General features: G+C 47.1%; 1 protein-coding gene across 3 annotated transcripts in view; it reads right to left on the bottom strand.

The window, feature by feature from the left end:
- Window positions 1-8,755, bottom strand: part of PHF6 (PHD finger protein 6) — a 37,130-nt gene extending 28,375 nt beyond the window's left edge. Inside the window, exons 1-3 of one of the 3 annotated variants that reach the window (XM_077285335.1) lie at window positions 8,245-8,755; window positions 5,678-5,848; window positions 5,429-5,530 (exon numbers count right to left, since the gene is read on the bottom strand). In XM_077285335.1, the coding sequence (XP_077141450.1) occupies window positions 5,429-5,530; window positions 5,678-5,815 (240 nt within the window). In that variant the 5' untranslated portion in view covers window positions 5,816-5,848; window positions 8,245-8,755. Of the gene's footprint in view, window positions 1-5,428; window positions 5,531-5,677; window positions 5,849-8,213; window positions 8,221-8,244 lie in introns of those variants that run through there. The other 2 variants (XM_077285336.1, XM_077285337.1) reach the window with 2 other exon arrangements.
- Window positions 8,756-15,477: the final 6,722 nt, after the last annotated feature.

Here is a 15,477-nt window from a genome sequence, read left to right on the forward strand (position 1 = left end):
GTGCCACGTATTTCAGTGCCACGTATTTCAGTGCCACGTATTTCAGTGCCACGTATTTCAGTGCCACGTATTTCAGTGCCACGTATTTCAATGCCACGTATTTCAGTAAATACGTGGCACTTAAATACGTGGCACTTAAATACGTGGCACTTAAATACGTGGCACTTAAATACGTGGCACTTAAATACGTGGCACTTAAATACGTGGCACTTAAATACGTGGCACTTAAATACGTGGCACTTAAATACGTGGCCACTGATTAGGGTTAGGGGTAGGGTTAGGGTTTTTTGTTTTTTTCTTGTTTTATTGTGTTTTTCTATAAAAACGCATGCGTCTAAAAAACGCATGCATTTTACCGCGTTTACATGCGTTTTTTCACACATGCGTTTTTTAAAAAACGCATGCAGATAAAAACGCAAGTGTGAAACCAGCCTAACATAGTTAGTAAGGCCGAAAAAAGACATTTGTCCGTCCTGTTCAGCCTATATTCCGTCAGAATAAATCCCCAGATCTACGTCCTTCTACAGAACCTAATAATTGTATGATACAATATTGTTCTGCTCCAGGAAGACATCCAGGCCTCTCTTGAACCCCTCGACTGAGTTCGCCATCACCACCTCCTCAGGCAAGGAATTCCAGACATATCACATTGATATGGGAACAGAACTGAGCTCAGGACATGTATATGGGAACAGAATCAAGCTTACTACAGACACACAGATACAAGAACAGATTCGGTTATCAGAAACATCATTTTGTGGCCTGGAAGTTGCATTTTATCCACATAATTTCTGCCATATTCAAACTGCATATTTTCTGTACTTGTCATGTGACTGCTCCATACATAATGCATACGCAAGTATGAGCCAACCTCTTATTTAAATTTCTCTCAGTTGTTACCCCAACATTTGCTCGTGATTGGTTATATGCAAACTGAATAAAGACTTGATGAGCACAGAGAGTGAAATCAATGATATGTTAGTTGTATATTACAAACTGTGAGGGGATGTGCCCACGATCAGTAATTGCTGCAGGTTTGACGCTGCGTACTTATGCAGCGTCAAACCCACAGCGGAAGGATGGTACAGCGAAGTGGATGGGATGTCAAGACATCCCATGTCCATTATGCGTCCATAGTCACCTGCGGATCACCCGCGGACTCGGACATGCAGCGCGTCTCTCCAGACCACAGCCTGTCTATTTCTCTTGTGGAGCGGCTCGTGACTGCAAGAGAAATTTCACCAATAGAATGTATTAGACGCGGTGAATCTGCACGGTTCAGTGAACACATACGTATTCACCTGCATTCAATAGACAGCAGCGCTTTGGACATAGCGGACATGCACTGCATCCACAGCGCTGCTAATTCCCGATCATGTGCACCCGGCCTTAATCTTCTGCATGTGAAAGCAGATTCACACAAGTGTACATAAAATCATTTAAAGAGTTTCAATCCAGAAAAGTCGGATGACTTTTTCTCACTTGTCATCTGTGTGCTGTCCATTTTTTTACAGTAGCAGCTATTAATCATTGACAGGAACATTTACAATTTCCTATGTTACAGGATTGCAATGAAGTAGCAAAAATTGGATGTGGCATCTGATTTTTTTTTTGTAACCATAGACTTGAATGGGCACAGTCAAGAGAAAAATCTATCCATCACCATTATAAAACATAACAAAAACAGTCATCTGAGACATCCTATAGTTTATACACTGCTCAAAAAAATAAAGGGAACACTTAAATAACAGAAAATAACTCCAAGTAAATCAAACTTCTGTGAAAGGAAACTGTCCACTTAGGAAGCAACACTGACAATCAATTTCACTCACTCGGATTCATTTGCCAATCCGCTCCGGATCCGCAGCCAAATCCGCAACATGTGCACATAGCCTTACATTTCTTTGCCACCGCAACATAGCAATAAAATGCATTAAGAGACGATCAAAAAAATCAATAAATAATAAAAACGTCAGCTCAGGATACAAAAAATAAGTTATTACCTAGTCCCTAATCCCAAAAAGCTGGAAACGCTACGTGTCTCTGAAAATTATGATAAATGTCAAAAAAAAAAATGTATACAAATTTTGGAATTTTTTTGCACCACTTAAATAAAAAATGAACTACATATGTTGGGTATCTGCGCACTCATACTGACCTGGAGAATCATATTGCCAGGTCAGTTTTACCATATAGTAGACATGGTACATAAAAACATCCAATAAACAATTTTGGAATTGCATTGTTTTACAATTTCGCTGCACTTGGAATTTTTTTCCCCCATTTCCAGTACACTATATGGTAAAATCAATGGTGCCATTCAAAAGTACAACTCGCCCTGCAAAAAATTAGCCCTCATACAGCTATATTGATGAAAAAAATAAGAAAGATATGGCTCTAGGAAAAAGGAGAGGAAAAAATGAAAACGGAAAATGGCCCCTGGGTTGAAGGGGTAAAAGGGGGTGGTCTGAAACGAAATTTGAAGTTCATCCTAAATGTCTATATCTAATGTAATCATTGAATCACATTTCTAAAAAATTTTAAGTAACAATGTCCGACGGCTCCCTCTCTGCTGTAACTCTTCTTTTTTTTCCACTTCCATTCTGAATACACTAAATTTGTGACCCCTTAGAGCATGCTGGGATACAACAACGGATCTTATCAGGGGGCTCGGCTGAGGTCACTAGGGAATTTTTAATTAAAAGTATACTAGAAAAATGATTCTAATTATTAAATTAAAGGGGTTGTCCAGCTTCGGCTACAAGTCTGCAGTCACTCTATGAGACTGCAGACTTGTGAATCTTCACATTGGGTGAACCACATGCTGTGAGGATTCTCAGGAGCCAAAAGCGGCAGACACGTCTGCGAGTATGTGGTTTACATACTTCCGTCCACATTCCAGCTAGCCTGTTTCTGGCCTCGCTCACTACACTGGCATGGAGTGAAGCTGCGACCATCTAGTCGGCATGTGACCGCATGTATGAAAATGATACATACTGTCAGTCATGCGCCCACAGCTCCTGGCTCCAGAGAAGCCTCACACCGTGCAGCGTCACATAGGTTACAAGTCTGCGGTCACTCTAAGGCCAGACAAGTAGAGAACCCCTTTAAATAGACATTTAGGGTGAAATGTTGTTGCAGACCACCGCTTTAGCTTCTGCATGCTTTCATCCAGATCCACAAACTTCTCATTTGCTCAGGGAAAATCCACAGAGCTCCTGACACAGAGTGTACAGTGTAACACCCCCAGCCCATCACACCACATACAGTGCAGGATTCCCCAGCCCATAGCATTACATACAGTGCAGCACAGTGTAGGATTCCCCAGCCCATAGCATTACATACAGTGCAGCACAGTGTAGGATTCCCCAGCCCATAGCATTACATACAGTGCAGCACAGCCCAGTGTAGGATTCCCCAGCCCATAGCATTAGTCTCACATCCCCACACACAGTGTAGGATTCCCCAGCCCATAGCATTACATACAGTGCAGCACAGTGTAGGATTCCCCAGCCCATAGCATTACATACAGTGCAGCACAGCCCAGTGTAGGATTCCCCAGCCCATAGCATTAGTCTCACATCCCCACACACAGTGTAGGATTCCCCAGCCCATAGCATTACATACAGTGCAGCACAGTGTAGGATTCTCCAGCCCATAGCATTACATACAGTGCAGCACAGCACAGTGTAGGATTCCCCAGCCCATAGCATTACATACAGTGCAGCACAGCACAGTGTAGGATTCCCCAGCCCATAGCATTAGTCTCACATCCCCACACACAGTGTAGGATTCCCCAGCCCATAGCATTACATACAGTGCAGCACAGTGTAGGATTCTCCAGCCCATAGCATTACATACAGTGCAGCACAGCACAGTGTAGGATTCCCCAGCCCATAGCATTACATACAGTGCAGCACAGTGTAGGATTCTCCAGCCCATAGCATTACATACAGTGCAGCACAGCCCAGTGTAGGATTCCCCGGGCCATAGCATTACATACAGTGCAGCACAGCCCAGTGTAGGATTCCCCAGCCCATAGCATTACATACAGTGCAGCACAGTGTAGGATTCTCCAGCCCATAGCATTACATACAGTGCAGCACAGCCCAGTGTAGGATTCCCCGGGCCATAGCATTACATACAGTGCAGCACAGCCCAGTGTAGGATTCCCCAGCCCATAGCATTACATACAGTGCAGCACAGTGTAGGATTCTCCAGCCCATAGCATTACATACAGTGCAGCACAGCCCAGTGTAGGATTCCCCAGGCCATAACATTACATACAGTGCAGCACAGCCCAGTGTAGGATTCCCCAGGCCATAACATTACATACAGTGCAGCACAGCACAGTGTAGGATTCCCCAGGCCATAGCATTACATACAGTGCAGCACAGCCCAGTGTAGGATTCCCCAGGCCATAGCATTACATACAGTGCAGCACAGCACAGTGTAGGATTCTCCAGCCCATAGCATTACATACAGTGCAGCACAGCCCAGTGTAGGATTCCCCAGGCCATAGCATTACATACAGTGCAGCACAGTGTAGGATTCTCCAGCCCATAGCATTACATACAGTGCAGCACAGCACAGTGTAGGATTCTCCAGCCCATAGCATTAGTCTCACATCCCCACACACAGTGTAGTAGCACCCCAGCCCCTTCTAACATACATGGTAACATACAGCCATCACCTCATATACCTGTTAGCAGCAGACCCTTATTATAGCCCCTCACCCCGCCCACCTCAGTACACAGTAATGCACACAAGGCCACCTGTTACCACACAGACAGTAGACACCTCAGTAACACACCACCTTCCCTCACTGCACACAGACTATTAGATGCTTTTTGCATCTTACTATCATTTCTCGTCCAGAGGCTGCTGTGTGCAGCAGGAAGAGAAGCCCCGACGGCAGCCCAGCAGGAGGAAGAGCCAGCACCGAGCACCGCACATGTCCCGGCTGCAGGGGTCCAGGGAAGGGAAGGAGCCCCTGAATCCTCCTCACCAGCCGCTGCTGCTGACAGGAAGTGCCGGCGTCCTTGCTGCAGAATTTAAAGGTGCAGTGCTTCTAAAGCAGCAAGTGGTCAGGAGGCCCTAAATAGCTGCTCAGGGACTGGCCCGGGGGGCATATGCCACCCTGCCACCTAGCCCAGTCCGCCCCTGCTCTTTAACTATGGGCAGACTGGGCCCACACTAGTGTTATTAATGCCTATACTCTGCTCATGGCATGTTACAACCCCTCTTACTCACGCTGGGGTCTGTAAGGTTTTTGTGAAGATGTCCATTATTATACAAAGAGAAAAATCAACAGTTGTGCGGCATGTGACCAGGGACTAGACCCCAGATGTGAGCCGAGCCCAAGAGCAAAACCCATTCAGAATCTAATAGTACAGGACAGGAGCATCTCCAACACTTTGTGACATACCAGCTTCTTGCCCCTTCTCAGTTCTTTCTGTATATCTTCTACAGAAAACCCTCCAAGGCTTTCACCATGAGATTGTGAAGACACAAGCGCAGAAGAAAACAGCTATAGGGTGTATAAGAAAAAAAAAAAAAAAGTCAGAATAGAGAATTTACTACACTTCAAATACACCTAGCCCAACAAGAAATCCTGCACAATGACAGATGCGCTTTAGGCCTCAGGGCACACACATACACTGTATCCGATACCCACCAGACATCGGTGGTGTGCTGCCACCTTCTGGTTACTGGACATCAGCAGCTGCCCGCAATCTTTTTCTCTGTTTGACCTGCAGAATCCACATTTCCGTTGCCGTAAAGATCCTTTTTTCTGTCCTGAAGAGCCCGACATTCTGCAGCTCGATCTACGCAAGTTTACGAAACACTAGAGATAAGACACAAAGGTGAAAAATACAATACTGATCAAGAATTACATTCATTAAGGCTGGTTTCACATGTCCGACATAATTAATCCGACTACGTAGCGGCCACGGGTCTCCGGAGCTGAACTCAAAAGCCTCATATATGCAGGGAGTGTACGGAGCTCGAGTCAGGAGACCTGTGGCCCAGCCAGAAATGGCAGTTTATACTCAAACTGTGAATGATGGACATGATACCGCACATTCAGCGTCTCCCACTCCCACACTACCTCCTCATCCCACCCTCTCTCTGTTGGAGTCCCCCAAGGCTCTGTTCTAGGACCCCTACTCTTCTCAATCTATACACTTGGCTTGGGACAACTCATAAAGTCCCATGGATTCCAGTACCACCTCTATGCTGATGACACTCAGATCTACCTCTCTGGCCCAGACGTCACCTCTCTGCTGTCCAGAATCCCAGAGTGTCTATCAGCCATATCCTCCTCCTTCTCCTCTCGCTTCCTCAAACTCAATGTGAACAAATCTGAACTCATCATCTTTCCTTCATCCCACAAATCTTCCTTACCTGACCTATCTATCACAATTAACGACATCATGCTTTCCCCAGTACCCGAAGTCCACTGCCTCGGAGTAACCTTCGACTTTGCCCTGTCCTTCAAACCGCACATCCAAGCTCTTTCCACCTCCTGTCGCCTCCAGCTCAAAAATATCTCCAGAATCCGTCCTTTCCTCAACCCTCAATCTACTAAAATGCTTATGCATGCCCTCATCTCCCGCCTTGACTACTGCAACATCCTTTTCTGTGGCCTCCCTGCTAACACCCTTGCCCCTCTCCAGTCCATCCTTAACTCTGCTGCCCGACTAATCCATCTCTCTCCTCGCTACTCCTCCGCTTCCCCCCTCTGCAAATCTCTTCACTGGCTCCCATTCCCTCAGTGTATACAGTTCAAATTACTAATACTAACCTACAAAGCCATCCATAACCTGTGTCCTCCATATATCTCTGAACTAATCTCCCGATATCTTCCCTCATGTAATCTCCGGTTCTCCCCAGACCTCCTTCTCTCCTCCACACTTATTCGCTCCTCACCCAACCGCCTCCAAGACTTGTCCCGAATATCCCCCATTCTCTGGAACTCTCTGCCTCAACACGTCCGACTATCAACCACAGTCGGAGCCTACAGCCTGCACTGACCCCGCTGCCTCCTCACCACTATCGAAGCTACCGCCTCACCAACATAGGAGCTCCTGCAACCCCCAACCTACTGTCTCCTTCCCCACCATCCTGTAGAATGTAAGCCCGCAAGGGCAGGGTCCTCTTCCCTCTGTATCAGTCTGTCATTGTTAGTCTGTCTACTGTAAGTGATATCTGTAATCTGTATGTAACCTCTTCTCATGTACAGCACCATGGAATCAATGGTGCTATATAAATAATAATAATAAAGCGATGCAGCCTCCAAGACCGGGGGGCTTCCTTCTCCAACCCGTGCACAGACCCCAGCACGGCTGCATAATCCGACCACGGCACTGCACCCTACTATGCCCTCGGACTTCCCAGGAGGACCCAGGTCGGGCACATGTATGTGATGGTGGATGCACACAATGCGCCAGGTCAGGAAATCTGTCAGTGACTACAGCGTCCCCAGATTTGCTGGAAGTTACACTGTAGGTTCCCCACATGTCAGCGATTCCCGGAATTACAAATACACCGAGTGATACGAGCACTACGAGACTCCGCTGCATCAGAAAGTGGCCAACATGATCCGATAAGGGGCACAGCTTACTGGGGCACACAGAAGCTTACTGGGCTCATATACACCAAGAATGGCACGACTGGTAAGAAATGGGCACACTGACTGTCAGGACCCCTCCAGAAGAGGAGTCAGGATTGGCCAGAGACATTGGCTCATGTCCACCGGTGGATTACGTCCGCCACATACCGCTGATCCCACGGAGGGCGATAAGGTCACCCGTCAGCCGGTATGACCAGACGCTCATCTCAGGGGGTCAGCAGTGTGTAGCAGGACGGACACTGAGCGCTGACACAATGAATGGGGGGGCAGTACCCAGCACTGTGCCAGAACCCCCAGAGGTCAGTCCAGTGTGACCCCTCAGCATACTCCATCTCGGCAGCATCTGTTACCTAGCAACAGCCAGCAGTGGGCGACTACAGGGAGCAGCAGCTGGCGGGGGGAGTGACGCCGCCATGTTCCTGCCCCTCAGTGGAGCCCGTACACATGACGCGTCTTCCAGTGACCGCACTATGTCCTGGACGTGCCGCGGCATCCTCGCCCCCACACTGGGCTGCGGCGGGAGTGAGTGCCAGGCTGGCCGGCCCCCCGCGGCTCTCCAGGAGGCGGCCACTGCCGCCCTCCGCCCCCGGTGCCCCGGCCGCACTCACCCTCCGCCCCCGGCTCCGCTCCCGCCAGCGCTCACCGCCACTCTGATTCCAGGAACAGCTCCGTAATCTCTACTGTTTGTTTCCTTTCATTCGCAGACGCACGACGTGCTGACGTCACGCCAACGGCGGGAAGAGCCGTCACACACACGCCCCCCTGACGCACCGCGCGCATTAACCCCTCACTGCCCTACGGAGAAAGAAAGAAAGGGGACGGCTCATCCGGCCTGCACTGGGTCCTTGCCGGATCACTGGTGAGTGAGGAGCCGCGTCTCCTACAGCCTCTGCCGGTCCTCCGTCACATGGATCCAGCGTCTCCTCTCTATGGAGTCTTCAGTACAGGAGGCCTGTGTGCGATCCCCGGCTCATCACACCCAGATCACATGTTTCCAGGAGGAAGCACAGAGGAACACAGGCTGAACCCCAACAAGCTGCACCACTGTTCTATCCTGGGCATGTGAGAAGTGAGGACAGCGCCTCCCACTGGTCACTACAGGACGGCACTGCAGGCTGCGCCCTGGGCTGAATGCCAGCCATTATATAGTCTGTATATCGTTCATTGCTGTCTCCACCACACACTGGCCATGTCTATAGGACGCAGGTGCTGCCTCCTGTGCTCTGTCCTATCGTCACCAGCGTCATCCAACGTCTTGTAGCCCAGGGAGGACAGTGGGCACACGGCTGGCCCCTCAGTGTCACCTGTCTGTGAGCGTCGCCCAGAAGGATCACCCCGAGCACACCCCAGTGAAGTCATCATTTTTCTAGGAATGGCTGGGGGCCGATGTTTATAGCCTGGGAAGGGGGTAATACCCATGGAGCTTCCCAGGCTATTAATATCAGCTCACAGCTGGATACTTAGCCTTTACTGTCTATTAAAATGGGGGGCCCTAAAATAAATGACGGATCCCCCTATAATTAATAACCAGCAAAGACTATGCAGACAGCTGCGGGCTGATATTAATAGCCTAGGAAGGGGCCATGGATGCTGGCCCCCCAGGCTAAAAACATCAGCACTCAGCCGCCCCAGAAAAGGCGCATCTCTAAGACGCACCAATTCTGGCACTAAGGGCTCATTTCCACTGGCGAGGAAAACGGACGAGTGCAATCCGATAAAAAATCGGATTGCACTCGGACCAATGTTATTCAATAGGTGTCTTTTCATTTGCGATTTTTTTCTCAGCCGAAATCGGACTGAGAAAAAAATCGCAGCATGCTGCGTATTGCTGCGATTCTCGGACGAGACTCGCCAATGCAAGTCAATGGGTGTGAGAAAAAAATCTTTACCACAATGAATTTTAAACAAAACAATTCAGATGCAGTTGAAGTTCAGACTTTCAGCTTTCATTTGAGGGTATCCACATTAAAATTGGATGAAGGGTTTAGGAGTTTCAGCTCCTTAACATGTGCCACCCTGTTTTTAAAGGGACCAAAAGTAATTGGACAGAATCAATAATTTTAAATAAAATGTTCATTTTTAGTACTTGGTTGAAAACCCTTTGTTGGCAATGACTGCCTGAAGTCTTGAGCTCATGGACATCACCAGACGCTGTGTTTCCTCCTTTTTGATGCTCTGCCAGGCCTTCACTGCGGTGGTTTTCAGTTGCTGTTTGTTTGTGGCCTTTCTGTCTGAAGTTTAGTCTTTAACAAGTGAAATGCATGCTCAATTGGGTTGAGATCAGGTGACTGACTTGGCCATTCAGGAATATTCCACTTCTTTGCTTTAATAAACTCCTGGGTTTCTTTGGCTTTATGTTTTGGGTCATTGTCCATCTGTAGTATGAAACGACGACCAATCAGTTTTGCTGCATTTGGCTGGATCTGTGCGCACAGTATGGCTCTGAATACCTCAGAATTCATTCGGCTGCTTCTGTCCTGTGTCACATCATCAATAAACACTAGTGACCCAGTGCCACTGGCAGCCATGCATGCCCAAGCCATCACACTGCCTCCGCCGTGTTTTACAGATGATGTGGTATGCTTTGGGTCATGAGCTGTACCAAGCCTTCGCCATACTTTTCTCTTTCCATCATTCTGGTAGAGGTTGATCTTGGTTTCATCTGTCCAAAGAACGTTCTTCCAGAACTGTGCTGGCTTTTTTAGATGTTTTATAGCAAAGTCCAGTCTAGCCTTTTTATTCTTGATGCTTATGAGTGGCTTGCACCGTGCAGTGAACCCTCTGTATTTACTTTCATTCAGTCTTCTCTTTATGGTAGATTTGGATATTGATACGCCGACCTCCTGGAGAGTGTTGTTCACTTGGTTGGCTGTTGTGAAGGGGTTTCTCTTCACCATGGAGATTATTCTGCGATCACCCACCACTGTTGTCTTCCGTGGGCGCCCAGGTCTTTTTGCATTGATGAGTTCACCAGTGCTTTCTTTCTTTCTTTCTCAGGATGTACCAAACTGTAGATTTTGCCACTCCTAATATTGTAGCAATTCCTCAGATGGGATTTTTCTGTTTTCGCGGCTTAAGGATGGCTTGTTTCACCTGCATGGAGAGCTCCTTTGACCGCATGTTTACTTCATAGGAAAACCTTCCAAATGCAAGCACCACACCTCAAATCAACTCCAGGCCTTTTATCTGCTTAATTGAGAATGACATAACGAAGGGATTGCCCACACCTGTCCATGAAATAGCCTTGGAGTCAATTGTCCAATTACTTTTGGTCCCTTTAAAAACAGGGTGGCCCATGTTAAGGAACTGAAACTCCTAAACCCTTCATCCAATTTTAATGTGGATACCCTCAAATGAAAGCTGAAAGTCTGAACTTCAACTGCATCTGAATTGTTTTGTTTAAAATTCATTGTGGTAATGTCTATAACCAAAATTAGAAAAATGTTGTCTTTGTCCAAATATATATGGACCTAACTGTATATGTATTATTTTTCCAAGCGAGGGCCTGGAAATGGATTGAGAGAGCAATAAATTATTAAAACAACCGCTGTGTTTCTTACATTAAAATAATTTTTAATAATGTGTGTGTGTGTTTTTTAACCCTTTCATACAATTGGATTAATAATGGATAGGTGTCATAATTGACGCCTCTCCATTATTAATCTGGCTTAATGTCACCTTACAATAGCAAGGTGGCATTAACCCTTCATTACCCCATATCCCACCGCTACACGGGAGTGGGAAGAGAGTGGCCAAGTGCCAGAATAGGCGCATCTTCCAGATGTGCCTTTTCTGGGGTGGCTGGGGGCAGATGTTTGTAGCCGGGGGGGGCAATAACCATGGACCCTCTCCTGGCTATTAATATCTGCCCTCAGTCACTGGCTTTACCACTCTAGCGGAGAAAATTGCGCGGGAGCCCACGCCAATTTTTTCCGCAATTTAACCCTTAAATTTAATAGCTACAGCGCCGAAATTTTGCACATACACACTACTAACAGTAGTGTGGAATATGCAAAAAAAAGGGGGATATGAGATGGTTTACTGTATGTAAACCATGTCTCATATCATGTCGGGTTTGGGAAGGAGAAATGAAAAGCCGGCAATTGAATTAGCGGCTTTAATGCTATCTTGCGCTGCATTAAATATAAATATACATATATAGGTGTCTCACTGACATATATATATGTATATATACCTATTCTATGTGTATATATCTATTCTAACTTGTCAGTGTGATTTTACTGTACACAGCACTGATTTGCCGGCTTTTCAAAGGACACCGGTGCGTAAAAATTGGACAGTAATACGGATGTAAAACGGATGGTGCGATTAAAAATCGCATTGCACTCGCATACGCTACATCCGTTTTTTCGGTCCAGATTACGGACCAATTTGTCTCTCGGCAGTGGAAATGTACCCTTAGCCTCACTCTTCCCACTTGTCCTGTAGCAGTGTCAAGTGGGGTGATAGTTGGGGAGGTTGATGTCACCGCCAGCTGACATCAAGCCCTGAGGTTAGTAATGGAGAGGCATCAATAAGACATCCCCATTACTAATCACATTGTATAAAAACACAGACACCCAGAAGAAAGTCCTTTAATTGAAAGAATGACAGACTCCTTTAATAATCTTAGGCTACTTTCACACTAGCGTCGGGAAAGACCCGTCGCTGTGCGTCGGGCCGACGTTCCCGACGCTAGCGTGGTCTCCGCCGCACAACGGGGGCAGCGCATGCATTTTTCCCACGCATCCGCTGCCCCATTGTGAGGTGCGGGGAGGTGGGGGCGGAGTTCCGGCCGCGCATGCGCGGTCGGAAAAAGCGGACCGTCGGGAGCAAAAAACGTTACATGTAACGTTTTTTTCTCCCGACGGTCCGCTACCACACACCCAAGCGTCGCAAAACGGACGCGACGTTTGGCAATGTGTCGCAAATGCGTCGCTAATGTTAGTCTATGACGAAAAAACGTATCCAGCAAGAACTTTTGCTGGATGCGTATTTTCGGGAAAACGACGCATTTGCGACGTATTGCAGTTAACGCTAGTGTGAAAGTAGCCTTAAACCATACTTACCACTTCGTCTAATTCCACCGAAGCCCTCGTTCTGTAGTAAACCAAAAATAAAAAAAACAACCCTATCCCACACCTCTCCATTGTTCTGTCCCACGCCATAATCCATGTCTGGGGGAGAAATAGTTTTCAACCTGGCTTGTGCCAAGATGTGACCGTCCCGGCTGAAAACCACTGGTGAATGAGCTGTTGGGCGCGCAGCGTCAGTGACCGGGGGTGACGTCATCGAGGTTACTCCGGTCACTGAGGCTCCGCTCCCTGCCAGGCTGAACTGCAGTGACCTCGATGTGATCCCAAGAAAGTCGCACGGTGCAGAGGTAAGTTCACCTGGAGAATTTCACTGCAGTGAACTCGCCTCTGCACCGTGCGACTTTCTCACGGTGCTAGCGGGGATCTGACCAAGGTCGCGGCAATTCAGCCCAGCTGGGAGCGCAGCCTCAGTGACCGGAGGTAACCTCTGTGACGTCACCGCTAGTCACTGATGCTGTGCTCGCAGCAGCTCATTCACCAGTGGTTCTCAACCTGGATGGTCGCATCTATATATCCCGCTGGGCATGGACGACCGACAGGTGAGGGATATGGTGGTTTATTATTTTTGGTTTATTACAGGAGAACGAGGGCTTCGGGGAATAGGCGTTAAGTGAGTATAACTGTGTTTGTTATTTTTAAATAAAAAAGGAAAAGTGTGTTTTGTTTATTTCTAATAAAGGACTTTATTCTGGCTGTGTCTTTATTTACGATACAACTATAGGATAAGTAATGAAGAGGCGTCTTACAGACGCCTCTCCCTTACTAAGCCATGGGCTTGATGTCACCAGACAATACAAAGGTGACATCAACCCCACAAATATGAATCCCACTTGCCACCGCTACAGGCCAAGTGGGAAGAGCCGGGCAAAGCGCCAGAATTCGCGCAATAGAGGTGCCTTTTCTGGGCGGCTGCGGGTTGCTATTTTTAGGCTGGGTGGGGCCTATATCAATGGCGCCTAACCAGCCTGAGAATACGAGTCCCCAGCTGTTTGCTTTAGCAAGGCTGGTTGTCAAAAATGGGGGGGGACCCCACGACTTTTTTTTATTTATATACATAAAAAAACAGCACGCAGACCCCTCTATTCTTGATAACCAGCCTTGCTGAAGCTGACAGCCAAGGGTTGGAGCCTCCAGCTGTGAGTTTTGCCTGGCTGGTTATCAAAAATACAAGGGAACCCATGTAGTTTTTTTTTTATTATTTACAGCGCAGGAGCGGCTGATGAATACTCCCATCATCCGCTCCTGCTCTCACTTATTAGTGGCAGCAGGTGTCAGATGATGGGAGCAGTAGTCCCATCAGCTGACATCAGTGACCGGAGGTGAAGTTTATACCTCCAATTACAGCTGAGCGCTCACGCTATATTTTGACAGCGTGGGAAGCGCGGCTCTCTGACTGGCGGGGATGGTTTCATGCATGTGACAGCGTGTCAAACACTGTATTGTGGGACCCTCCATTCAAGTGAATGGGGTTCGGGTCCGTTCTGCTGGATGACAGGCTGTATGGATGCATCGTGCAGCCTGACATCTAGATGTAGCAAAGCTGACTGAGGTCACATCCGGCTGTCCTTGACGTTTCTGCAGCAAATACGCTGCAACAATAGCCTACGTATTTACAGTGTTTTTTTTCACCATCCATTCAAGTCAATGGGTGAAAAACGCTGAAAGAAGTGACATGTCCTTTGTCAAAAAAACACTACAAAGCACAAAATGCTGATGACAGAAACAATGTGTGGGCATGAGATTTCTCAAATCTCATAGGTTTTGTAGGTAAAGTAAAAAGCTGCTGAAAATTAGCATAAAAAAGCAGCAAAAACGCCCTGTGTGAACATACCCTAAAATGCTACAGAATGTTTGCTTAACTTATAGTTGCATTAAAAAAAATATATTGCAACTTTTGGCATAAAAGTGGCCATAAGGCAATAATAGAAACGTACTTCTGTCCATGACCTGCACACAATTAATTTGTCTCTATTCACTCTGGCGTGCAAAACCTCAGGCTTGATCAATTGGGACCTACGCTCTGCAGAAATCTCACTCATATTTGTTTTTTTTAAATGTGCTTTTTTTGTGCATTTATCTAAAAAGATAAATATTCTGGTGCCAAAAAGCAGCAACTGTGGTTTTTATTGGCAGTACGGTGGCTCAGTGGTTAGTACTGTTGCTTTGCAGCACTGGGGTCCAGGGTTCCAATCCCACCAGGGACAACATCTGCAAGTATGCTCTCTCCGGGTTCTCCGGTTTCCTCCCACACTCCAAAGCCACATTGATAGGGAATGTAGATTGTGAGCTCCAATGGGGACAGTGACGATAATGTCTGTAAAGCGCTGCGGATTATGATAGCGCTATATGAGCACGGCATAAATAAAATAAACGTGGTTTTTCAAATGAATATTTCCCAATTAACATGTGTTTTTCCTACCTACCCAACTCATTATACGTAAATTGGCAAGGAGATAAAAAAGGGGGCACATCTGCGGAATGAATCACACCAGGACTGTCCGATACATCTCCATGCCAACAAGAATACACAACAGTTGTTTAATAGACTGGTCAGACAGCTCAACCGTGGGTATGTATGATTGCTTAAAGACCAGTCCTTCATCTTTTTATGGATAGTGTTCTGGAATAAATACAATCTGAGATCACCAGGCACCTTGCAGCAGCTCCTCTGTGAGTAGATAATTACACTAGCTAAGAATCAGTCTACATGGGGAGACCAAGTCCTTTCTGAGCGTTTCCTCGCCA

The sequence above is a fragment of the Ranitomeya variabilis genome, chromosome 2, assembly GCF_051348905.1.
Source record: "Ranitomeya variabilis isolate aRanVar5 chromosome 2, aRanVar5.hap1, whole genome shotgun sequence".
NCBI lineage: Eukaryota > Metazoa > Chordata > Amphibia > Anura > Dendrobatidae > Ranitomeya > Ranitomeya variabilis.